The sequence below is a fragment of the Vespa velutina genome, chromosome 13, assembly GCF_912470025.1.
Source record: "Vespa velutina chromosome 13, iVesVel2.1, whole genome shotgun sequence".
NCBI classification, from domain to species: domain Eukaryota; kingdom Metazoa; phylum Arthropoda; class Insecta; order Hymenoptera; family Vespidae; genus Vespa; species Vespa velutina.
The window spans coordinates 697,501-724,134 of record NC_062200.1 but is presented as its reverse complement, the minus strand read 5'-3'; the positions used below and the strand labels follow the sequence as shown (position 1 = coordinate 724,134).

Below are 26,634 nucleotides of genomic sequence, written 5' to 3'. Positions count from 1 at the left end.
AGAATAATATCTACGTATTTCAGCTCTCGCGAAGGATATCATTGTGGGTCAATAAATTTTTATAATGTATTGCGTTTCTCTTACTTCATGGTTTAGACAAGTTATTCGAAATGATACATGCCGAATAATGAGAATGCACTTTAACAATTTAGCCGGACGCGAATGTCTTAATGTTCATTAATTAATGTCTTTTACACATACGCGCCCGCGCTCTCTACCTCTCGTTCTATAGCTCTCCCTTCTCCTTTTTTTTCGATAATTATATTTATGCGTTTGCTATTATATAAGTTATAATATATATATATACACATATATATATATATATGTATGTATGTGTGTGTATATATATATATATATACATATATATATATATATTTATATATTTATATTATTTGTAAATCCACGCGATGAAATTTTGCCTCTCAATTGCGTTGCGTGTGAATCATGGAAAATGGAAGCGTCGATGATCCAAAAGGAAGCTTATCTTCATTTCTTTTTCATTATTTTCTTTCTTTCTTCTCTTTCCTATCCTCTTTCTCTCTCCTTTTTTTTTTTTTTTATTTTTAATCTCATTTGATATTTTATTTCATTGATATCTCGTGCAAACGGACGACACGACGTAAAGCGAACGTCCACGGTATCGGTGGACACTGCATTCGCGATTTTTAAAAGTTGTTTTATATAAAAAAATAGAAGTGTGTGTGTGTGTGTGTGTGTATGTACGTATGTATGTGTGTGTGTGTGTGTGTGTGTATATATATATATATATATACATAATAATATAATGACTAATTATAGGCTAAGTAAATTCTTTTTCCAAGCATATCCTAAAGTTATTTAGCTTAATTAAGTAGATAGACGACGTTCCGCGATTGGAAAAAATTATTTCTTCTTCCCGTTCCATGTCTTTTTTGTGTGATATCATACTTTTTATGTTCTTTCTTGGTTTTTTTTTGTGTTTTATCTTTTTATCTTTTTTTTTGTTTTTTTTTTGTTTTTTTCAATTTAAACAGGAAGAAGATTCGGAATGAGATCCAGAGATAACGTGGACGTCTTTTTGTTTTATTTAATTCTAAGGAATTTTTTATCCGACCGAATTACCGTCGTTCAAGCACTCAATCATAAAAATTCCATGCACACGCTCTCTCTCTCTCTCTCTCTCTCTCTCTCTCTCCCTTGTTATTCATTCTTTTTTTTTCTTAGATTCACTTTCATTCTCTCCTTTGGCACGTCAACTCTTTCGTTACATCTCTAATCGCACTCGTTATCCTATCGTTGCAATAAAAAAATATGAGGAATAAAAATATATCACGCAATGACGTTTCCACCGTCGTCGCACCCCTCTAACGGTGCTAAGATTTTCAAGGGAAACCAGTAGTAATAGACGCGAGTTATCTAAACGCGCACGCCGGATACAATCGAAAACAACAACAACAACAACAGTGCGGAAGTTCGTTTTCGTATTACGAAACGTACCGATCGAAGTCTTCGCTCTCTTCTTCATCTTGTTCATTCTCTTTCTTTTTCTTTGGAGAACGTTCAAACAAAAAAGAAAAAAAGAAAAAAAAAAGAAAAAAAAAGAAAAAAAAGAAGAAAAAAAAAAAAAGAAAAAAAAAGAACAAGAAAAGAAAAAAAGAAAAAAGTACACACGCACGCACGTAATAAACAACGGACGCTCACAGATAATTTATCCCACTGTGCGAGTTTTATCGAGCATTAGTCGTAAAATAGAAAGAAGGAGGAACGTTCTGAAAAAGAAAGCGAACTCTGTATCATTTTGATAAGGCCATGAGAGAAAATTCCCAGAGCCTTCAACCGATCCATGGTAGCCATCAGCTGGGCTGCGGTGGTGTCAGTCGTACCAAAAGCCACGTATACAATTTTGGCTTTTGTTTATCGATCAGCTCGTATTGAAGATTGCTTAGACCATCCGTCGCGAATCTCTTCTTCCCTGTCCTCAGGAACTCGTACCTACGGATGAATGATAATATCGCTCAATAATACGTATAAAGATAGATAAGGGAAAAAGAAGAAGAAAGAAGAGATAAGAAAAAGTGGATAAAAGTGCTTCTCTCTTCTCGATTGTCATATTCTAGTTTTACTTATATCTCGGACATGCGGATAATGGAAGTCGATGGATTTTTCAACAATGGAACTGGGATGGATTTTTCTCTAGTGTATATAGTGGATTGATGATTGATATTAGAACGGGGCAAGAGGTCAGATTTGAACGGACCATAAATACATTTGTATATGGAACGATGACGGATTTTTTCTTTACTGTACACTGCTGATGAATATTTTTCTACGTTATACACTGCAATGTGAGAGATTATTCAGATAATACGTTGTATGAATGTTATATCAGAAATCGCATTCAAATGTAATTTAACAAATATGAAATAAAGATCGTAAATAAGATCAATGATTTTTTGTTTAATCGATTCTTTTTTCCTTTTACCTCTTTGGATTAGCCTTCTCCTTCTTGTGCGTTAGCATCTTGTAGCGAGCTACGTTAGCAGGATAACGAGATATATGCAAACCATGAGCCTTTATACGATTTGCCATGTCGTCGTCCTCGCCACCCCAACCCCAAAAGACGTTGCTGAAGCCGTTCACCAGTTTGAAATGTTCCCGGGACATAGCGGAAACACCACCGAAAAGGTCGGCATACGGGAGCCTCGAGAAAATCAAATTTCAAACGAAATTTCCATTTAATTTTTCATTATACGCGTATATCTCCCTTTATAGAAAATATACAGTAAAAATCAATTCGAGATAATGAAGAAAAGCCGATATAGAACGTTTTACGATCGTACATAATATAACGAGTTAATGATACGTGCGTTAATTAATTACGGTAATAATTATTTATCGTCCGCATCACAATTCCCATTTTCCCTTTATTCGACGAGAAATTGCTATCGTTCGGAAATAATTATCTTCCGTTCTGTGTTCATCGTTTCGGCATTTCAAACCCGAACTAATTGCTTTTAAATTATGTTCGTTCGTGCTACATCACGAGAAATATATATATATGTGTGTGTGTGTGTGTGTGTGTGTATGTGTATAAATTTATCGCAAGGAAAAGAAATCATACTTGTATCTGAACTTATCAACGGCGACGGACATATGCCTGGGTTGTTCCGGGCAGGTGTACAGATTTCTATCGTCTTCCGGAAGTAAATCGACATCGTGGAAAATGAAGCAATCGAACGTTCTCTCCTTCAAGGCTTCCACGTAACCGACGTTCATCAGCATCGCTCGATTAAATGCTCCGGTACCTGCAACCGACGAACCAAAAACACTTTGTCAATTAAAGGGAAAGAAAAAAGAAAAAAGAAAATACGAACAAAAGGAAAAAAAAAGAAAAAGAAATGGAATAAATTTCGCGAATGACGGATGGATGGATGGATGGATGGATGGATAAAGGCGAAGGACCTTAATTTCGTGGTCCTTGAAAGAAATTGAAAAAGATGAAGTAAGGAAAAAGAAGAAAAGTCAAAAAAAAAGAAAGAGAGAGAGAGAGAAAGAAAGAAAGAATAAAACTGCTCCAACTTCAATTAAAACTTCTCACATTTTATCTTCGCTTTAAAATAAAAGAAAGAGATAGAGAAGATAGAGAGCTTGGACTGATGCGACGGAAAAAAGTGCAAAAGTCTGAAATAGTAATAGAGAAATAGAGAGAGAGAGAGAGAGAGGGAGGGCGAGGGAGAGAAATATTGAAATGTAGGGCAACCGTGTAGGCGCTTCGGATAAGTTTCTTTCTCCTTGGACTCTTCTTCTCTCTTTCTCTCTATCTCTAACCACATCTTTTTTCCTTGTTTTGTTCCATATATCGTATGTAGATACTACGCGGCTAAAAAGAGGTTAGGGTGGCGAACAAGCCACGGTGATCTTTCGCGGTGTGTGCAAAGTGCTGCTTGCAGCATCCCTTACGTGAGAGATTAATCGACCCAGTTAGACTCCCAGCACTTTCGCGCTCTATGTCTGAAGAGAGCTACCTCAAAAACTTTGCTCGAGTGCTTTCTACTTTCTTTCTTTCTTTCTTTTTTCTTCCTTTTTCTTCTTTCTTTCTTTCTTAAAAATTTTATATATATATATATATATATATATACACAGACACACACATATTGTATAGAAAATATAGAGTTTATAATTGGTTAAAAAGAAAAAAAACAAAAAATTGTCTAGATATATATTTTCTCTAATTTTTATTACTTTTATCAGTAAAAATTAATATACCGAGATCAAAAAATGTTCTCCTTTTCTTTTTCCTTGAATCTTTCTTTCTCTATTCTACATCATTGGTCGATGATTTAAAGTCGACAGAAAATGTTAGAGGGGGGGAGGGTCTTTAATGGTTGATCGCTCTAACTATAATTCACGCCTTTCGAGTCTTCTCCTTTAAAAGCCATCCATAACGTGCGTGTATATAAAATAAATCTCGGTGTAGGTATACTCGAGCCTCGAGATTTATATGGATCGGACAGGACAAGATGCGATAAAAGACGAAAGAGGAAGAGTTCTCTTCATGCATGCATGTGCACACACACACACATATGTATGTATGTATCTATGTATCTATGTATATACGTTCCTCAGTGCGATTTTTCGTTCGTCCAGTTCAACGGACGAAACAAGAGCATTATCTCTATAGGAAGTGTCCCAGGAGAATCGATCGATTTACATATATCGATTTCGTGGACGGTCTCGACTATGTAATCTCAAGGAAAAAGAGAGAGAGAGAGAGAGAGAGAGAGAGAGAAAGGCCAGGAGAACGATCGTAATACGTGAAAAGCAACAGTAACTCTATTTTATCTAACGTAATATCGAAAGTTTCCATCATAAATCCTTCTTTTCTCTTTCTTCCTGAATTCGTCGAATTTGTGCTTTTCACAAGAAAAATGGATTTTTCCATAAGGAAGAAAGGATACTATGATGAATTACACCGGATATAAAAAGAAAAAGAAAAATAAAAATCAAACAAAAAAAGAAATAATAACATCACATCTGACGTATCCTTTCTCGTTATTACCGTATACGTTATTAATAATAAAACGTTTTTCTAATTAATAAATCAGCTGATTTAATGTTAAATTTTGTTTTCCTTTTTTCTTCTCCCCTTTTCACATTAGCATTACGTTTATATTTCCGTCCTTTATCCAATCATCATTCTCTTCTTCATTTATCTATTCTCAAGCAAACAGCAGGTATCATCTTCGTATTTCCATAGTAGACGAGTTTAGCTCGTTAATCATAAGTCGTTCCTGTAGAGGAGGAAACTCGTTTCGCAAAAGATATCCGCAACAACAACAGCAGCAGCATCCTTCCTTGCCGTAAATGAGAGAGCCGGTTTTACTCTTCGCGTAACGAAATACACGTTGAAATAATATTCTAATCGAGAAAACAAGTGGAAAGGGCTCCGGAGTCATCTTCTTCTTCTCTTCTATCTTATTATGCTCTCGTATTACCCTAACTGCTTGTTACACGATGCCTCGAGAGCTTTGCTTCGGAGGATATACGATCAAAACGGACAAGTCAATCGTTTGCTCTAAGAAAAAGATCGAATTATGAACTTCATTTATGTTCTCGCGAACATCCAAATTTTCATACATTTTTAATTATTTATCACCACGATTCAATTTCTCTCTCTTTTTATCTCTAATAAATATCCACTTTGACGAAATAACAAGTTCGTCCAATCCCTATCGATTGGAAATAAACGTCGATAGAGCGCTGCTTGAAATTCCTATTAATAGACAGAAATATAACCGGGTAATAACTAATATCTTCGATATTACTCAACCGATTCGATATGGAGTTTAACGGATAGAAATTATTTCATGTGAAACTATAATTTTGTAATAATCGTAATTATATGCAATGATATTATATTAATCGGTTGAATTTTCATTCGAATTAAACGGATGGAAGGGAATAATCATTGAGAAGCAATTGTGTGATTTGAGAAAAAAGAATGGAAAATAAAATAATCGAACGTTTTTTATTTCGTTCTATTGAAAATAGGATGGAATCTTTATTTCCAAGATGATCAGAGAAGAAAATGACAAAGAGCAAAAGTGATCTCGATATTTTTCTATCCTCTTTCAAGACAGTATATATATATATACATATATATCTTTCTCTTTATTGATCCTTCATTATCATTGAGTCAATGGGATTTCTCTTTTCGAGGGAAGAAACCTTAACCTATCTTGAGAGAATCGAACGATCGAACAGAGAGAAATAAATTATACATTATATAGATATCACTCGGAGAGAAGTCGTGAAAGAGAGTTCGTGAGTAACTCAAACGTAATTACTTTTCCTACTAACAAAGGAATCATCTCGTTGAAAATCTTTCGAGCTGTCTTTCCGTCCAACTTTTTCACAATTTGAATTGAGATAAGAAGAATTTCTCCCTTTTCTCTCTCTCTCTCTCTCTCTCTCTCTTTATTTGTCTTTATCTGTCTGTCTCTCTTTCTTCGTTTCTTTCCATATTTCTGAATACACAGATGGTGTATAAAAAAAAAAAAAAAAAAAAATCAAAGTCAAATATAAAGGATAAGAAACTTTTGATTATTAACTCGAAGAGAAAATTGTCTCAGTGAAAGATAAACCTCGTAAGAGTTCGCGCTTCGTATCGAGAAGCAATAACTAACCCACTGAAAATGTCTCTCTCTCTCTCTCTCTCTCTCTCTCTCTCTCTCTCTCTTTGTTTTCTCCTGTGAAAAGAGAAAAGCTTATCTTTTGAGAGATATAGAAAAAGAAAGGGAACATGTAGGGAAGAAAGCATTAAAAAGGTCGACTCGGTCGTTGTAAAAACTAATTCTTTCTCATCTCTCTACGAAGGAAAATGGAAGTAAAAGAATATCTTCTCGTTCGAAAAGAACTTCGCTTTTACAGTCGTGTCCGAAGAGGGCAAACAAAAGAAAGAAAGAATGAGACAGACAGAGAGACAGAGAGAGAGAGAGAGAGAGAGAGAGAGAGAGAGAGAGAGAGCAATTATTTGTTCGAAGAAAACGAAGAAGATAAAAATCTGCTTTTTCTATGGATTGAAAAAGAAAAGAATGGTCTTTTCGATTAACACATTTAATCCTATAATCAATACCATTCAGTAACGTTATTGATGATCAAAAGATTACTCGTAGCTCGCTACTCTCGTCTTTATTTCCATCCAAGGAATATTCACTCCGTTGGCAATTATATAAAAGCAAACTATATTCGGTGGCCGATTACTGCTAGGCTCTTTAATCTCGAATCTTCGTAGACCTCTGAAAGGGATGAAGAAGACAGACAGTTTGCAAAGGAAGAAAGGATTTGAATTTCAAAGCAGCTGCTGGATGAAACTTTGTACGGACCATTTGAGACAATTAAAGACCCGTTAAGGTATCCAAGATAACATTAACATCGTCACAGCTGTAAGATAGACGATCACGAGATAATATTATTATTAATAATAATAATAATACAAATTCAAGATAAATCATATTGCTTTGGCCTCCGTTTACAATATGGTTGACGATAAATATTGGATGTTCTATATTACAAAAAAAAAAGAAAAAAAAAAAAAGACAAAGAAGAAAAAAGAAAGAAAAAATGAAACATTTCCGTCAGGAAGGACGATAGCTATCTAGGAGACTTATATACTTTGATTAACGATGTCTGATTAAGAAATAACTAATGGTCGAACGAGGACATATACCGCATTGCAGCAAATCCAGTTATCGGCATCTCTTCGACTTGCTTTCGACTTGCATTAATCGATTAAATTACGTTCTAACGTGGCATTACGTAACAACAAGCCTAACATAAAGCTAATTTTTTTGTAGGAATGATGAAAGTGAGCTACAGTTGAATCCCATTTTTTTTCTCTCCTGTACAAGGATTTAACTTAAACGAATAGCTGTCTTTCAATGGAATTAATTGTAACATGCAGAATCGTTGCTTCTTGGATAGAATTCTCATTGAAAGAGAGAGAAACAGGCTTAAGTTATACCAAAGTTCGACGTAAGACAGAGAGAGAGAGAGAGAGAGAGAGAGAGAGAGAAAGTATTCGTTTCTTTTTAACGTGAAAGAGGAGGATACAAGAAAGAAAAAAAAGAACGATAAATCTTTCGAAAACGTTGGGTGTTACGAAGCAACATTCGTAAAACGATCGCTGTCGTCTCTCTCTCTCTCTCTCTCTCTCTCTCTCTCTCTATCTGTGAACTTTTAACAAATCCCAGGTGGATTTTTCAAACGTTTATATCCATCACTTCTTTGCAAGGTCCACGTGCAATAAAAAGAAAGAGAAAAAGAACGGTTAGAGTCTTTAAGTGGCTGTGAAAGACAGAGACGAATCGCACGTTTAATATTAGAACGTAGGGAAAAAGAGAAAGAAAGAAAAAGATCCCATTGGCTTTGCCGATTTTATCCACGATGTTCGCTACTCTTTTTCTCTCTGCTCGATGATTTACTTTTCTAAGCCTTTTTAGTAACGAGTCTGCATCTCCTTCTTCTTTTTTTCTGTTTCTTCTTGTTTTGCTCCTTCTTTTTTCTCTTCTTTGTTTATTTATTCATCCTGTTTCGTCTCTCGACTCAAGGGAAAATTTTCTTATGTATACATTATATATGCATATGTATATATATATATATATATATACTCATTATACATTATGCGCAGCTTTAGCAACACGTGTATGCAATCAACTGCAAGACAACTCGCTAAATTTGTTACAATTACTTGAATATATGAAGTATAACGATAAGAGATATGAAACAGAACGTTGGAACGTCTTCTTTGATGAACTTTTTAAATTAATACTTTACGGGAATGTGTGCGCGTGTGTGTGTGTGTTTTTTATTTCACTAACACTCTACGAACAGAAATTTATTGCTTGACATTAGAAACGTGCTATACCTTTGCGATAGGCTCGAATTATTTTCACACGTGTATTTAACACGTACAAGAAAATATGAATGAAAAGAAAGAATGATTATAAATATTGATTGGTAGAAAGATTGGTAGAATCTAATGAAACATCTTGTATTTAATACGATAAGCATTGATTTACGATAAAGGTGTTATTTACAAAAAAAAAAAAAAAAAAAAAAAAAAAAAAAAAAACACACTAAACAACTCACCTTCCTGCTCGACCACAAAGATCTGATAATCGATTTGCTGACGCAAGAGAATAGGATGCACGTTGAAGAGTAACGCCTGCAGATGCTGTGGGCGATCACGAAACGGAATAATAATGGCTACGCGATCTCTCGCTACGCAATTCGTTGGACATCCTCTTCCACCTGGATTCACCTCGATGAACGTTTTTTCAATGACCGACATCTCCGGTGGAGTTTTACTAACGGCCACTGGACCAACTGAAAAAGAAAAAAGAGAAAAAAAAAGAAAAAAAGAAAAAAAAAAAAAAGAAACAAAAAGGAAAATTGACACAACAATTGATCGATGTAGTCGAACGATCGGACCATTTATGTCGCGCGGACGTTTACACTTATCAACCAAAATCAAATATCATTGATTTAAAATATTTGATTGAGAGCAAGTAAACGTAGAAAGAACAGTGAGGGATAAAGAGGGAGGGGAGGGAGGGGAGGGAGAATCGAGGAGGTAGATTTCGAGAGGGTAGAGAAGTTCATCGATTAACCGAGGTAAATACTCGCCGCCACCACTCTTCTCCACCTTTGTTTCCCTCGGTGTTCGGTTAACGAGCTCTGCTAGCGTGCAAATAGACAAGATCAAAGAGACATGAAGAATCGAATCGGAAGGAAGTACGCGTTAGAAAAGCCGAGACACCCTTCTTCTTTCGTCCTTCTCTTCTTTTATTTTCCAAGCTTTGTAGGAAGTGCAAAGACAAACGACTACGGATAAAAAGAAGAAGAGGAGAAAGGGGGGAGAAGGGGGAGGGGGAGGAGGAGGAGGACGAGGATGCTGTTGGAAAGATCTCGGGAACATTCTCTTTTTTTTAAAGACGACCATTATTTTTATCTCGCGACGACCATTATTACGTTGCGCAAATTTGAAAAACATTGTCTCTCTCTCTCTCTCTCTCTCTCTCTCTCTTTATCAGATATTTTTCTAATATCATAAATGAGATTGACAATGATTTCAAATATTCAAAGACATATATATATATATATATATATATATATATATATATATATATATATATATATAGATTTACGAATATGACGAATGTGTTTCGATGTAAACGAGAAAATCTAATTTCTCTTACCGAGATTTGGAGATACAAGGGGACATTGTTGAATCGTCGCGTTATTCGTGGCATTCGAGACATATTGAGGTGAGCTTCCAGGAGACAACCCAACGACGTTGTTCGTCGGAAATATTCCAGCTTCGGTTTTGGTAATGTTCGCGAGACCACTTCCACCATTATCCCCTTTGCCGGCTGATGGGAATATTTTCGAAGTGACATTGTTGTTGTTGTTGTTGTTGTTGTTGTTGTTGTGGCCTTTGAAAATGCTAGACACGGTCGCTGGACCGTATATGATCAATCCACGAGGATGGTTCCTGTACGTCCGATCGGCATATCTGAAAGCCACACGGTTGAAACATTTAAAATTAATAAAAAAGTTCACTTAACAAAAAATAGGTTATCCTTTATATATATATATTTGCATAAATCGAAATGGTGCTTATCTAATATACCACGAGATATTCTGTAATCCGTTCATTGATAGATATAACGTAATTAGATTGTTCCGAGTAGATACTAATAACACGGCACACGAACGAAGACCATCAAGTTCTCGCCTTGAACGTGATTCCAGATACAGAGAGATAATACTACACAGAGGTTAAATAGATGAGCATGGTAGATATCGATCGATGGTTAATACCAAATCTAGCGGTGCATCGAGCTATCCCTTGGAAGCTAATTATCCATCGACAGGGAACCTGTGCGAGCCATGTGCGAGCGCGACCATTACTACCTCGCGGCTGACTATGCACCATTTCGTAATCGTGCGGCCACACTGGGAGTTGTCTAACGATTAGAAACTCGATCGACCGTCCAACAGTTAGCTTAATGGTAGTATCTGCCTATGTCTAAGCAAATCACCCGGATATCCTTCGACTGGAATAAACTCCAAAGATGTACACAAGTTTTTTTTTTCTTCTTCTTCTTTTTTTTTCCTTCCATAAAAAACTACCAACTCAAAGAGGACGGATTAATCATCGTTGGTGATAAAACGCGAACGTTTTTCTACGTTCTTACCTTGGATCGGATAAATTATGCGCGTATAATTTATTGTATTATTAATATTATAATCGTTTATTTTTCTTTTCTTTCTTTTCCATTTTTTTTTTTGAATTATCCATTACTTATGGTGGGAGACGAGTTTCAAGTGTCATTAACAAACTCTTCTTTTTCTTCTTCCTCCTATTTTTGCTTCTTTTATTTCTTTCTTTTTCTGTTTTTTTTTTCTTTTTTTTTTTTTTTTCGATAGACTGCAGAGATAATTTCCGGGATAGAAAGAAGAGGATAAGAAAGAAATCAAAGTCCTTGGATTCGTGTCCCTCTCTCGCTTCTCACGGACTGACGATGCAGTATTCGGTAATTGCGAGGAGTCAAGAAATTGTCGGGAAATTGATCGTACGACGAGAGCCTTGATTACGATGATCGCGATATGCGGTTCAAAGTGTCTTGAAACCGTTATTCCCCTTATTCCTACGATTACGTTTGGCCAAGAATTGTAAGAGATTCGAGGATGAAAAAGTTCTGCGATAATCGTTGTTGCAGTTGTGTTGATCGTAACGGTAAAAATTGCGGATGCCCGCGACTTTGACGAGTTCGAATGTTCTCGAAGTGTCGGAGAAGATTATGAGATAATGAAGCATAATTCCATCTGTCGTTTTTCTTGGCATTCGTGAACAAATGTTATCCTTTTTTTTTTTTTCAATAAAATAAAGAACAAGGAAGTACGCGAGGAGTACTCTTACTCTATACATATATTGTCCTTTTTTATTAGGCACTATTAGTTTTATTAAATAAAACGAAGATAAAAAATAAAATTTTATATCTTTTTTCTTTTCCTTTTTTTTTCCCTTTTTTTTTTTTTTTTTTTCTTTTTTCATTAAGATTTTACCCGGTTTTGATTTAAAAAGAGAAAGGCAGAGAAACGTGTGCTCTCTCTCTCTCTCTCTCTCTCTCTTTTTTCTCGCTAAAGTTCAAGAATGATTTTTTTTCACGAGATTTTAGGAGAACCTTCATTTACTCCTCTAACCCATCTTCTCTGTTCGTTGCAATGGCAATTTCCGGGGACCGTAGCAGCATCGCAGCGGCCTTTTTCCTTTTTCTTACCGTCCCGAGAATTCTCTCCATCATATCTATATATCTATATACGTATCTATGTTGTCTATCTATGTATTTGTATGTATGTACGTTTCCAACGAAATCACAGTCCCCGGACGAGACTCGTCTTTTTCACGCTTCGACCATCGCGATAAAGGACAGTTTGATTGGAAGACCACGGCTAGGAAAGAACGGTGAACGGTCACGTCCGAGATATAAACTACTACGCTTACCAAGCCCTGTCAACGTGAAAAAAGAAATATTACTGCGGATATTGAATCGAAAGCTTTTCTATTTTACCTTTCTGTTCCTTTTTTCTTACAATCTTCCTCAAACACTTTCTCTCGATTAATTCTTACGAATTTATTTTCTACCTTTCCTTCTCTTTCTCTATCTCTCTCTCTCTCTCTCTAATTATATCTCGTTGACTAAAAGTCCAACGAAAAAAATTGTTAAAAAAAAAAATAACGGAGAGAATGACTTCGTTGCTCTTGATTAAATCATTATACTATTATTATTATTATTATTATTAGCACATTTTGTAAAAGATCACCGAGTATACTCGTCGAGTTTGACTAGATTATCGAAGATATATAAATACGCATGAACATATTCGATCGATCAATATCAAGGATTATATTACAATCTATTGATCGAATTAATCTTATCGAATATTTTAATTATTCTTTTCTTTATCATAACCGATAAGATAACTTATATTCTTTCGATGGACGAGCTACGACAATCAAAAAGAAAAAAAAAAAAATCATGAGCGATATTCTGTTAATTAAAATACAAATAATATAAATACAGATTTTATGATAGAGATAATGAAATGAATCGTAAGAAAGTCATGACGTTAAATTGTGCAAAAGAAGAGAGAGAGAGAGAGAGAGAGAACGAGCGAGAAAAAAAGAAAGAAAGCGTTCTACTTGTAAATTTATAACTTCACTCTATGAATATGCAACTAGCAAACAGATGATAATATCAAACTCCTCGTTGGTGTCTTATCTTTAACTCTATACTATAATACATAAGAGAGAGAGAGAGAGAGAGAGAGAGGAGGGAACATGTTAACTTAAATCGATGAGTTCGGTGAGAGTAATTATAATGTAGAGTGCGAAAGAAAATTCTCGAGAGAACGAAGAGAGTTTTTCCGATCCATCGATCGAACGTAAATTGGTACAGGATATCTACATATTTATACTTTAATAAATGCTGCACCTTGCCTATATTTTTTCGTAATGTCGTATCATTTAACTCTTCATGAATACTTTATATGCATCTCCTGATCTAGATCGATCGAACCTACCGGATACGAATCGTTCGGTGAATAATAGTAATAGCAGCCACCTTATGAATAATGACTACCATGAAAAATAGAAAAATAAAAGGAAAGAAAGGAAAAAAAAAAAAATATATATATATATATATATATATATATATATATATAAATAAAAAAGAAAAGGAAAAGAAAAAGAAATAGAGAGAATAAGTTTCCTAGAGAAGGTGATATTTTTCCTGTATGTACGGTGTCGAAACGGATTCTCTTCTCAAATTGAAATGAATTTATCCTACTGACGTTTTTCACGCACACACAAGCCAAAATCATCTCAGGATATGTATTATATCCTGCTGGCGGCACGTTGTGCGTGCAGTTTTCATTGAAATTATTATAAATGCTTGTAATTCGAGGTATAGAAGTACATGTTTCGCTCGAATCGCATAATTCGATAGTAACATGCGACATGCGAACGCTCACATACGTTTCGGATTGTGTCACGAAACCGTCGATTGTCGTCGTTCGTTTCACAATGCATTACCTTTTTTTTATCTTTTTGTGACTCGACAAAAAAAAAAAAAAAAAAAAAAAAAAAAAAAGAAGAAGAAAAAAAAAATAAACAAATCAAAACCCTCTCGCTAAAGTACCAACCACATGAAAATACCGATGATTTTTAATGATTGATCGATCCTAACAGGAATTATTAACAATAAAGAAACGGTAGACAATGGTCGAGTTTTTTCGTGATAAATAATAAAGGAAGGACGTAAAAATTTTCTTTCTATGTATATATATATATATATCAAAAGCACTTATCAATGAGATATAATATCAAGCAAAGTATTCCGAATAGATATTTTCATTTATATTATCGAGATTTCTTTATTTTCTTATTCGTTAAGTTATAATCTATTGTCGATAGAACTTATTGAAAAATACACATTGATATATGCCAATAGGAAGGTACTACTAACTGTGGGATAGACAGATGATCCGTAGAACACCGACGGTTTCGTATTCGCATGCATATGCATGCAAATTGAACATGCAAGGACGGCAATCACGTAGCATGTATCCGATTCCACTTGCAAACCCTACGTCGACGTTGCTTTCAGGGAAACATTGAATGTGTTCCTTGGAACGCGTCAACCCTCTCTCTCTCTCTCTCTCTCTCTCTCTCTCTCTATTTCTATCTCTATCTCTATCTACCTATCTTTCTCTTTAACTTTATATCTTCTCTATGTCTTGTTAAAACTTGACTGACCATTGGATAGACACATCTATGCGCGATAAAATATATATATATATATATATACATATACCTATGTACACATATATACGGATACTATTCTTCTATATACATTACACACGTATCCTTACTCCAGAGATTAGTCTATTTATACCATTTACATCTAATTAGTAAGCTGTCTGTTTCGTGTCACTTCGCATGACATACAATAACTTTCAATTTAATGAATTTGTAACGATCGATAGGAAAATCAATGAAGGAATATATATATATATATATACCTAAACGATATCGAAATAATATCCATCCATTTGGATATAGGTAAATTTCTAAAAGCTTGCAACGATAAGATAAATAAATTAGAAATTTTGCCTTCATCGAGGTACGGGCTATGTGCCAAAAATGGAATTCTCCGCGTATTTTTATAAAATAGAAAAAGAGAAAGGATGGGGAAAAGGGAGGAAGAGAAAAAGAACAGAGACGATTTAAAGAGCAGATTTCTATGGAGAGTCACGTTGTTCGCGAACCGGTGTCTATCTTCCGACGGCGAAATAAAATAACAAAATGGTACAACTAAATCCGATAGCCAGAATAGTCGTGCACAACTATGTATATCTGACTACATATATATACATATGTACGTATACATATATAGGATATATATATATATATATATCTTGTATATATAATAGGTTTCTCCGTTTCCTAGAAAATCGCGAAAATTTCTCGAGAAAATTCTCCACTCGTTTTCGACATCCCTCGAGGTACACCTCGAGCGAAGTTAGCTTTAAAGCTTTCGAGCGATATTTGAGCGTTTAAATTTACAACGTATGAACCACTGTAAATTCTCGCTACTCATTCGTTATTCGTTCAGAGTTTCTCGTAAATTAAAAAGTATTACGTTTCGAGGCTATTATAATAATCCCTCATCCCTCTCTCTCTCTCTCTCTCTTCCTCTTCTTCCTTTCTTTTCTTCAAAAAGAAAAGAAATTTTTAATAAAACAGATTTTCAAGACATGCGAGGCATAAAAAAATGTACACTTCATTTAATATCATATGAATCTTTACGATGCAACCTTCTCTCTCTCTCTCTCTCTCTCTCTCTTTCGTTTTTTGATACAACAATGTTGTTACCGATTTATTAATTTTTATCGAAATTTTGCCGACACAATGTATATCTTTGTTTTTCTTTCTCTCTCTCTTTTTTTTCTCCCTTAAGCAATTATTTTATATTCTCAATACAAAAACGTAAATTAACGTAACTTTCTATGAAAAATAGAAAATAATCTAGAAGCAGAAAAATGGTAAAAATATTTTTCCTTGCTTTTGTTCGTTGATCGTTATTCGCTAAACTGTATTGAAACATATATTCGATAAATATTCTCTTTGAAAGCTACGATATAATAATAATAATAACAACCATTATTATTATTCAATGTGGGAAAGAATTACTCGTTCGTATAAAATGAATTTATGAAAGAGCTTACCATTTACGCTAGACGAGCCGTAAGCTCGAACGAAGAAAGAAAAGTGATGTAAAAGTGAGGGAAAAAAAAGATGCGAAGGAGTAGAAGTGACAAGAAAATTCTAATATTCATCTCGCGTGCTCTCTTAGGTATCGTGCGCGGAACCCATCAAGGATAATCATTTTGAACGTACGTATATATATATATATATATATATATGTATGTACGGTGACGAAAAAAAAGACGGAAACGGCAACGACAAAAAATTCCTAAGCCCGTCTGTTCGCGATAACGATCTTCAATAGATTGTGTACGACGACCTCCAAGTATGTCATTATAAAGAGACACTCGATGCTTGTGTTTACAAGCGAGCGGGATGTCAACGACTTCAAAGAGAATATCGTGTGTGTGTGTGTGTGTGTGTGTGGATAGAAGAGTACTCAAAAACAATCTCTTTCTTTCTCTCTCTCTCTCTTTAGGGGTTGTAGTTTTTATATATTTGTAGTATCTATCAAAGTATACTGAATGTATGTTCTCAATACGACCGATTCAATCGACAATTAAAAACTTTTTTTATCTCTGCATTAATACAAATTTATAATTCATTGCAATAATAAACTCGTCACTTTATATCTTTTCTTTTTTTTCTTCAATATCTCCTCCTCCCTCCGACCTCCCCCCCCCCTTCATGCTGCTCGAAATGCAAATTTATCAAATAGGTTATTTCGATATTTTTATTTTTTCGGTTATTTCTTTTTTTTTTTTTTAAAGTCCTTCGAATAGTTAGTTCGTTTATATTTAACGAAACACCTCTACATGAAGAATGAATCCTTCTTGTACATAGTAGAGAGTACTACTAAAGGACGAGATTAGATCTTAAGGCATCGTGCCAGACTTGGAATTTATCTCGATAGTGTTCTACTAAGAACTTGTACCGAGAACCAAATGTGATTCATCGTGACACTCGCCAGCTGTCTTCTTTGCTACTAAATAAAGTCCCTTTAATGCAGTTGAATAAGAAAGAGAGAATAAGAGATTGACCATTTAAAATAAAAATTGTAAAAAACCTTTGCGGTTACGTACGTGCATTCCTATTATTCATTTAATGTCTTTATTGATTTATCTTTCTTTTTTCTTTTTTTTTTTAATTTCCCCAACGGACAAACGAATAAATCTATGTTTATCCATGGTGTATACAAAAATGTTTCGGTATCGTTAAATTCGATGACTAGTCGAGAAACCATGGATATAATAATTTCTATTACCCGCATTTAACGAAAGAATACCGTAAGATTCTGATAACGCGAGTGGCTTTGACTTTCTCGCCATAAACGAACGGTGAGGAAAGAGAAAAAGAAAAGAGAGAGAGGAGAGAGTCCAACGAACGAATTAACGATAAATTGATTTAATATGACAAGCACGATTCGGACGTGCTTAGTATTATAATGACATTCCAATTGCGACGTTCGAGAAATTACGAGGAACGTCGTTTGTCTCTCTGTTCGGTCGATGGACGAACAGACAGACGAACAGAGACAGAGAGAATGGTAGAGAGAATGGTAGAGAGAAAGAGAGAGAGAGAGAGAGAGAGAGAGAGAGAGAGAGAAAGACAGAGATGGAATTTATCCAGAGGAATATGAATGAATGCATTCGAATACGAATTAACGCGGGAAATCGACGCGTACGTAAATACATATATACATACGTATATATAAGCACATGCTGTCTGTCCGAGAATATTCGAACGGTTTTCTAGCGATTGATTGTGAAACGTGCGAAATTACAGAATACGAGATAACGCGATCGGTCCGATCATATTATCGACGTAACGTTCGACATTTTGTTATTTCGTTTTTATCGAATAGCGAAGGTAGAACGAACGAACGAACGAACGAACGAACGAACGAAAGAGAACGTTTGCATTTTATTGGGCAATTTGGAAAAATTGTTCTATTGTTCCCGTTCCCTTTTTATTATAATATATTGGAGGAGAATGTGAGGAAAATAGAAAAAGAAAAGAGGAAAAAGAAAATGATTTGAAGGTAGAAGAAAAATGCATTTGCAACAAAATGCCATTGAACGAAAATAATTATTTACAAAATCGATCATTTGCATGTTATAAAGATTGTATCGAAAAATAATTACATGAGTTTACATTGTATTTTGGGTATCTAATGAAAAAGAAACGAAGGGAATGGTAAAATAATATGATTATAGGAAAGAAGAAAATAGAAAGCACGAAATTTTTTCTTTACGAACCGAGGATATACTACTAGCACAATTTAAAAGACTATAATGTATTCCAATTGATTTTGCTCTTAGAGAAAATTAATATCGATCTACTACGTTAACGTATAACGAATAGAATGAGAAAATAGAAAAGAGAGAGAGAGAGAGAGAGAGAGAGAGAGAGAGGGAGAGAAATACTTTTTTCTTATTTTTATTCGAGAATGTAAATTCCATTAGTCGTGATGCGGTCGACTCTAAGTGATCGAATCAACATAAAATTCTTCTTTCTCGTTTCCTATATATACGTATAGATATATATATATATACACACACACACATATATATATATATATATATATATATATATATATATATATTCTCGTATTTTTATATTTCGACTAAAACTGAGAGATAGAGATAGAAAGAGAGAGAGAGAGAGAGAAAATTCTAGAGACGTTTTCTCACGGCTTTGAGAAATATTTTTCTACGGCGAAACGAAGGAACCTTGGATATTTTTTTTTGTCTCTTTTCTTTCTTTCTTTTTTGGAAAACGACCTTAGCCTCTAGTAACTCACGAAGTAGCACATTATTCGCAGGAAAAACATAAAAGCTAACCATCTCTCAATTTCTTTTACTTTTTTTCCCTTTTTATCTCATCTCTCTTTCTCTCTGATCTAACGTTTTCTATCACGAAAGAAAGTCAGAATAACGTTCTATCGAGAAGAGTACCATGCGAGAGATGATTAGATGATAAATGGACGTATCGACCGAGAAAAATAAACGTAAGAGCGCGAAGATAAATACGGCTATTACAACGAAAAATCTCTTCTTTCTCTATATTTGAAAAACAACGAAAGAGGAAAGAACAAAATGAGAGAGAGAGAGAGAGTGAGAGAAAAAAACAAAGAATTGAAATGAAGAAAATTTTCTACGACGAATGAAATCAACGAGGAAAAAGGAAAAGAGGATGAAAAGAAATGGAAAAAAAAGGAAATATAGAAAAAGTGAGGGAAAAAAGAACAAAAAAAAAAGGGGGAGGGATGCAAGACAAGTATAACGGATCGAAAAAGTCTGCCCAGGCGGAATCCATTGAAAGTTTAAGCATCGTTAAGCCAACCGACTCTGTAAACAGGCAATCTACTCGGCCACTAACGAAATAATGAGATCACGTACACCTTACGTCCACAAGAGTAAGCTTGAATAAAGCATGGATTTCCACGGAAATTTCCCTTCATTACGGGCGAAGCGCTACACCGACAAGAATGACGAAGAACAACCACAGTCATGTCAACGGGAACGATAACGAGATTAAGATTAACCTACTCTTTGCGAGAAAGCCACGATTAAGTTAGGCATTGATCGACGACAACGACGACGACGACGACGACGACGACGACTATTGCGTTTCTCCGATCGATCGAATTTTCTGATTTCGATGAAAATTATGTTTACAGGAGAGGAAATTTGAAAGGGGGGGAAAAAAAAAAGAAAAGAAAAGGAAAGAAAAAAAATAAGAGTATTAGTAGAAAATAAGCAAAGGAAGCGAATGGTTATAGTCGATATTATCAACGCAGATCTGATTATTTCCTATTACCTGGTTCCGCAAATTGCACTTCTATGTTCGCCTTAGGCTTTCTAACACATTGAAGAACGGTTTGTCGTATGTGCGATAAATAGATAGACGTTTGTAGACGTAACATCTCTTACGTAGTAATATCAGTAATAGTAGTAGTAGTAGTAGTAGTAATAGTAATAGTTTTCAACGTTACCAGCCTACTTCGGCTCGTTACCGGCCGAATAATGAGATTTCACGGTTGTCTGCGATGCTCAAAGGAAGGAGAATCGGTCTAACGGAAAGGTCCCTACACACTCGATTGCTTCGGGTTAAGCGATACGCGGCTTGATAATTCCAGTTGTGGATTATTTAATACGTCGTCCGTCGATACTTTTCCTATTCTTCATTCCCCATACTTCAAGTATATCAAATTAAACGAAACTTCTTCGTTCCATTTAATCTCTTCAAATCATCAACGATAAAGAATTTTCAAACGATTTTCCCAATCGCTAATTCTTGAAGAAACAAACTGGGTCAGCGTGTCATCAGTCTCTAAAAGAAATTACAACGCACGTTAACGACCTTATTTTACTCTCCCTTTAAAGGTCAGATTCTAAAAAAAGAACACGTTGCATATTAAAGCTCTAACCGAAGAACCCGAGCACATATGGCCGTGGAGTATGTACGAAAGAGAGGAATCTCAAAAAAGAAAAAGAAAGAAAGAAAAAAGGAAAGAAAAAAGGAAAGAAAAAAGGAAAGAAAAAAAAAACAGAAAAGAAAAGAGAGAAAAAAAAAGAAATCTCGAAGGGATGACAGGTAAAGTTTACGATAGCTTTTCACTATCAATGAAAATAAAAAATAATCTCGAGCGTTAACTAATAGCGTTGATCTAAAATTAGAATTAAAAGGATAAGAAGAATAATCTTAATGTCTAACCTCGTAGCATTAATGGTGAATATGGTCTCGATGGATCGACGATCCAATACTCCGCTTAGAAGATACTGAACAGCAATGAGCGCGAGGACGACGCAGGCCATCGCCTTGTAGAGGTTGGCACGATGCCACAGTGCCACGGCTGCGGCCACAGTCATTGCATGTGCGAGCCACCATAACTCTCTCTCCTATCGCCGCCGTAACAAGAGCGCCGTTTTCGACGAGGCGCTCTTTCCTTCTTCCTCTTCTTCTTCGTATCTTCCTTTTCCTTTATTACCTTTACTAGTTTCGAACCTTTTCTTCGTTCTACTCGTCGTCCTTCGACTTTTCTTTCTCGATGAGAATGACGACGACGACGACGACGACGACGACGACGACGACGACGACGAGGACGTTACTATTACTCGTTTTTCTTCTTCACTTCGACTCGACGCAACGGCGATGACTATGGTTCTTCTTCTTTCTCGATAACGTTCACAGAGAAAGGAGATAGAAAAAGAGGGAGAAAGGTAATAGGAAGAGGTAAGGGGAGGAGGAGGAGGAGGAAGAGGAGAAGAAGAAGAAGAAGAAGAATGAGAAGAAGAAAAAAGGGCCGCCCAGGGCTCGTTGTATCCGCTCACCTGGAGCATCACCTTCGCCTTCGGCCAAGTTCTCTCTTTTTCTCTCTATTCCTATTAATCGACTAGACGATGAAGTAGTATCCTGTAAACAAAACGAATTTAATTTTAAAATCTCTCTCTCTCTCTCGCTCTCTCTTTGTCTTTCTTAGTTATAATTCTTGTTTCTTTTTCTTTTCTTTTTCTTTTTTGTTTTCGTGACGGAAAGACTTTTCATTCGTAAGACGATAGATTTGTTTCTGCCTATGAAATTGAATTAAATCGTCGAGTGTACTCTAGTTTAAAGTACAAAAGCGATTAATTGTTACGAGAGAAGAGATAAGATTAATGAAAAGTATTTGGAGGGAGAACGCGTGCGTGGGTTTTTTTAATTTCGTTGTAAAATATGAGTATTACGAGCGGACATAGTATAGTTCTAATCGTCGTAGCCGTCGTCGTTGTCGTAAAATCTGGATATCGCGCGATAACCTGGAAAGGAAACCGAGGGCCACGAAGCACGATACGCCTGATTTGGCATGAAGCATGTAACTGCATTATCCGGGGCAAGGAGCGTGCGTTACCAAACCCGTTAAAGACGACAGCTTCATAAAGAGAGAACGGCGTTTACTATTTACAATTGGACCAATAGATTCTCATCTCGATTAAAATATATTTCCGATGAATCGAAATTAAATGAATAATAAATTTCTTAATAGATGATCGATTAAATTAACGATCTCCATTACTTGCAATTGATTAAATAAATATTTCTCTTTACCCCTCCATCCTTAAATATAAATTATTTTCATTTTCATAATTATGTCAGATATAATCGGTTCCCTTGATTATATCATTTATAAAGTTTTCTAATTCGACGAAATTATTTTTAAGACGTTCGCCCTTCCCAATCAAAATTTCACCCACGTTTTATTTTCCCTAAGACACGTTCTCTCATGATTTACTTATCGAATTTCATAGTCGATTCATTCACCTCGAACGTGCAAAATTTATGTCGAGCGCCGTTCGCGAGGGTGGATGAATGAATGTATAAAGAGGAAAAAAAAGAACAAAATAAAAAAGAAAAAAAAAAAAAAAAAGACCAAAGAGAAACAACAAACAAAGGAACAAAAAATGTTTAAATCAACTACCTCTACAATATCTTCGAATTACCATCAAGGAGGGAAGGAAGGAAGGAAGGAAGGAAGGAAGGAAGGGAGAGGAAATAATTCGTTCGAAATACGATTCGACTTTAAGAGAAAGGGAGGAAAGGGAAAGGGAAAGAATGAAAGAAAGAAAGAAATATATCAGCAGGAAACTAAACGTGAAAGCGTATATATTCGATGTATGTGCAGGCAATTGCTTCTCTTACGCTGTAAAGCGAGAAACGACTCGGCTGTATACACCGTAGGGAATACCATTAAACTCTCGTCGGATTAAACCGGGCGAATTCGTCTCTCGAAATCGATTCTCTCGTTCTCTCTCTCTCTCTCTCTCTACGCTATAGCACTCACGGATCGTTCTAACGAATTTCACGCTTTCTCGAAAGAACTTCCGACGATTCAAATCGAGCGGAAACTACTTATCACCCTTTTATCTCGCTCTCATCTCTTTCCCTCCCCTCCCCCCCTCCCTCTCTCTCTCTCTCAATCATTTTTATCGAATAGAAGCGATAATTTGAACGGAAAAAAAATTATAATCTCGTTTATCGCTATATAGTCTAAGCGATTTTGTATAGGAGAGGAAGAGAGCTTAAGGGAGGAAGATGATAAAAGATAAAAAAGTGACGAAACAAATCGCGAAGAAAACACATTGAGGAGTTCGCGCGTGCAAGAGAGAGAGAGAGAGAGAAGACACGAGCTCTGTGACGCGTACAACACATATGCTCGCTCGCACAAATTCGCGTTTCGTTGAGCATTAATCCATAAACACGTCTCTCTCGTCCCTAACACACATACTCCTACATACGTAGATACATACATACATACATACATATATATATACACATACGTGGTGTATCAACTATCTCGCTAGTGGGAGAGACCGATTATCGCGTGTAGGACAAAGGTAATGGAGCGAACGTTTTCGTGTTAACTTTCAAAGTGTTTGCACATATTGTAATATATACGATGGAGAATGCTTTGATAAATGAAAAAAAATCAAGATAAAAAAGAAAAAAAAAAAAAGACGAACATCTTTCTTGCCATTTGTGCGTCCACGATAAACGATCACCTTTTCTTTTTTATAGATCGGCAAAACAATCTTTTTTCTTTTTTTCCCTCGACAAAAAACACAAACGATTCGGAGAAGCGAGATAATTTTGTTGAAAAAGCAAAAACATAAAAGAAAATGGTTATGTCTAAAAGGAAATCCAAAGACTAAAGTGACAGTGCGGAAATGGACGAAATTTCGTCGGTCGAAATGGAGAGATAGAGATAGAAAGGGAAAGAAAGAGAGAAACCTTTCGCACTTTTCTTCTTTTCTGAACTCCTTCGAAATCGAATCCGATTCAAAGCGATGGCTCCGATCCAGCTTTCCAACGAACACAACGTACTTTTCCTTCACCTTCCTCTTTTTCTCCATTCGCAGTCGTCAATTTCTCGCACGTTTTCAGACCGAGTCACGATTCCGAAGTTATGCTTTTCACGCTTCTCGAGTTCTCGAGTGTGAGACGCCGGAAGCCGATTTTTACTTCCATTATTCGAAAGCAGAATCGTGGAAAAACGCGAAAACCTTTCGATATAACTATTCGCGAAGTTGAAGGAAAATAATATCGATCGAGCCATACTGCTGACCATTCTTCCTTCTTTCTTTCATGTTGCTTCAATAGATTTCCAATAACGATTCAGTTTATATTCTTCGGTATTACGTTGGTCTATGGGGGGAAAAAAAAAGAAAAAGAAAAAAAAAAAAAAAAAAAAAAAAATAGGTAGAGAGAAAGAGCAGAAAAAAGGCTTCCGATGTAAACAGGAAATTATTGCAAATATTCGCAAAGAATTTTTTTCACTTCCTTCAATGATGACAATAATTCAAAAAATAAAAGATCTTCTTTTTTTTAATCTCGTACTAACGCGAAAAATAAGAGACAAGGAGAGAAAACGAAAAAGTAACGATTCTCGGCGCTTGATCGCGCAAAAGGAACGAGTCGGAACAAAAGCCGGCTAGGAAAAGGTATCCAACGAAATCAATTATAATATGAATAAAGCCCAGTGAAATTAATGAGGGATCTTGAAAACCTTCAGAAAGAGAAATTTCAACAACGTTTCCTGCTAACGACAGCTCATTACGGCTTTTCTGTCTTCCTCTCTCACTCCCTCTCTTTCTCTTCTTCACCTTTACCCATTCATTTGATTATAAACAAATAATGCGTTAACGTTACTTCGCTTGTTAACCAAAACTCCAGTCGTTGATATAAACTACAAATTCGTTTTTTTACTTTCCTCGAACAATAAAACCCTCCGACGTCCATTGCAAATAGATAATTCGACGTAACGCACGAGTAGATTACATTTTGACTATATATAGAACAAAATAATTGTTATTCATGGATATATAAACTCTTGGAAGTATAGTACTAGTTAGGAATTTGTAAGTTCTGTCGTACTCATTCTCTTTCTCTTTATCTCTGTCTACGTTTCTTTTTATTCATACCGGAAATATAATCGACCGATCGAGTGGAAGTTCCTTGACTATCGAGAGAGAAACCAAGGTAAGTTTGACGACGAGACAAACGCGTCTTTCGAAGAAGAGAATAGGTTGAATGAAGAAAGAAAATCGATGAGGTTACAACGGACACACATGTCAATGTTCGTCTTTTACTTCGTCCTCTTTTCACTTTCTTTATATACATATATATATATATATATATTTTTTTTTTTTATATCTTTTACGCATGTTCACGCCGACGTCAATCATTTTTTCTTTGTAGCTATTAAAAACAATTTTCATTTATTTATTTTTAAAATACGAACAAAAAAGAATGGACCGTATAGTATGCTTTTTCTTTGATCCTTTTTTTTTCTTTTTATAAAGAGATCTACAACTACCACCACTACCACCACCACTAGTATCGCCATCACCACCACCAGCAACAGCAATGAGAACTGCTACTATATATCCTGGCACCATTATACGATATTAAAGGCACGCGCGTCCGACATTTATAACTCGTTACAAGTTCCCAAGAATTAGAGGGTAGCTCGTTCTCGTACTCAACGTTGATACTTTCTATTCCCACTCTCCCTCGTCTCTCTCTCTCTCTCTTTCTCACACTCTTGTCCTTTCGACTAGAAAGAAAAAGATAGAGAAACGGAAAAATTTCAAGAAACTTAGAAATAATTCCTCCTACCCTTTCACCATTAGTATCACTACCTCCTTAAATCTTTGCCTTTAAATTAAGACTCGTCGCGTGTAACTCTTCTTAGCTTAACGTATTTCCTCGATGTAATTTTTCGTTTGATACAAATTTATCCCTTTTTTTATTTTTTTCATTAAAAAAAAAAAAAAGAAAAAAAAAGAAAAAAAAAAGAATGGTAAACGACATTAAAAAACTTTTCATATAGACTCCCCTCTCTCTCTCTCTCTCTCTCTCTCTCTCTCTCTCTCTCTCTGACGAGCAACAAGCAGTTAATTATTAACAAGTTATTCGTCGAGACATAATAAATTTTACCCGAGAGAATATAATTTCGTTTAAGTCTTTACACGAAAATGCAATAAACTTGCTATCTCTGTCTCTACCTTTTTCTTCTTCTCTCGTGTCGTATAATAAAGTTTATGCCACCCTTATAGAACGCGAGATTGTTCAACTCTGGATATATATCTTTATCCTTGTTCCTTTCTTCCTATTTTTCTCTTCTTCCTATTTTTCTTTTTATTCTCGCATACGAGTCAATTGCATCGAATCGAACTAACATAAGCGAGAAATATCGCGTGTACGTGTTTATCGAGAGTCGGTTTACGATCGATCTCCAATTATAATAAATGCATAATACTAAAATTTTATGCATAAAG

The 26,634-nt window shown here is 35.4% G+C and overlaps 1 protein-coding gene across 2 annotated transcripts; it reads right to left on the bottom strand.

Moving 5' to 3' along the window:
* Positions 1-732: 732 nt before the first annotated feature.
* On the bottom strand, positions 733-21,387 carry LOC124953907 (beta-1,4-N-acetylgalactosaminyltransferase bre-4-like). 2 transcript variants are annotated; one of them, XM_047505963.1, is made up of 6 exons: positions 21,035-21,387; positions 10,239-10,555; positions 9,130-9,366; positions 3,101-3,284; positions 2,462-2,680; positions 733-1,971 (listed from the first exon to the last, which is right to left on the bottom strand). In XM_047505963.1, exons 1-6 carry the CDS (start codon positions 21,187-21,189, stop codon positions 1,833-1,835), a joined length of 1,251 nt encoding a protein of 416 aa, XP_047361919.1. In that variant the 5' UTR covers positions 21,190-21,387; the 3' UTR covers positions 733-1,832. The 2 variants fall into 2 exon arrangements, with proteins under 2 accessions (XP_047361919.1, XP_047361920.1); XM_047505964.1 differs by lacking the exon at positions 9,130-9,366.
* Positions 21,388-26,634: the final 5,247 nt, after the last annotated feature.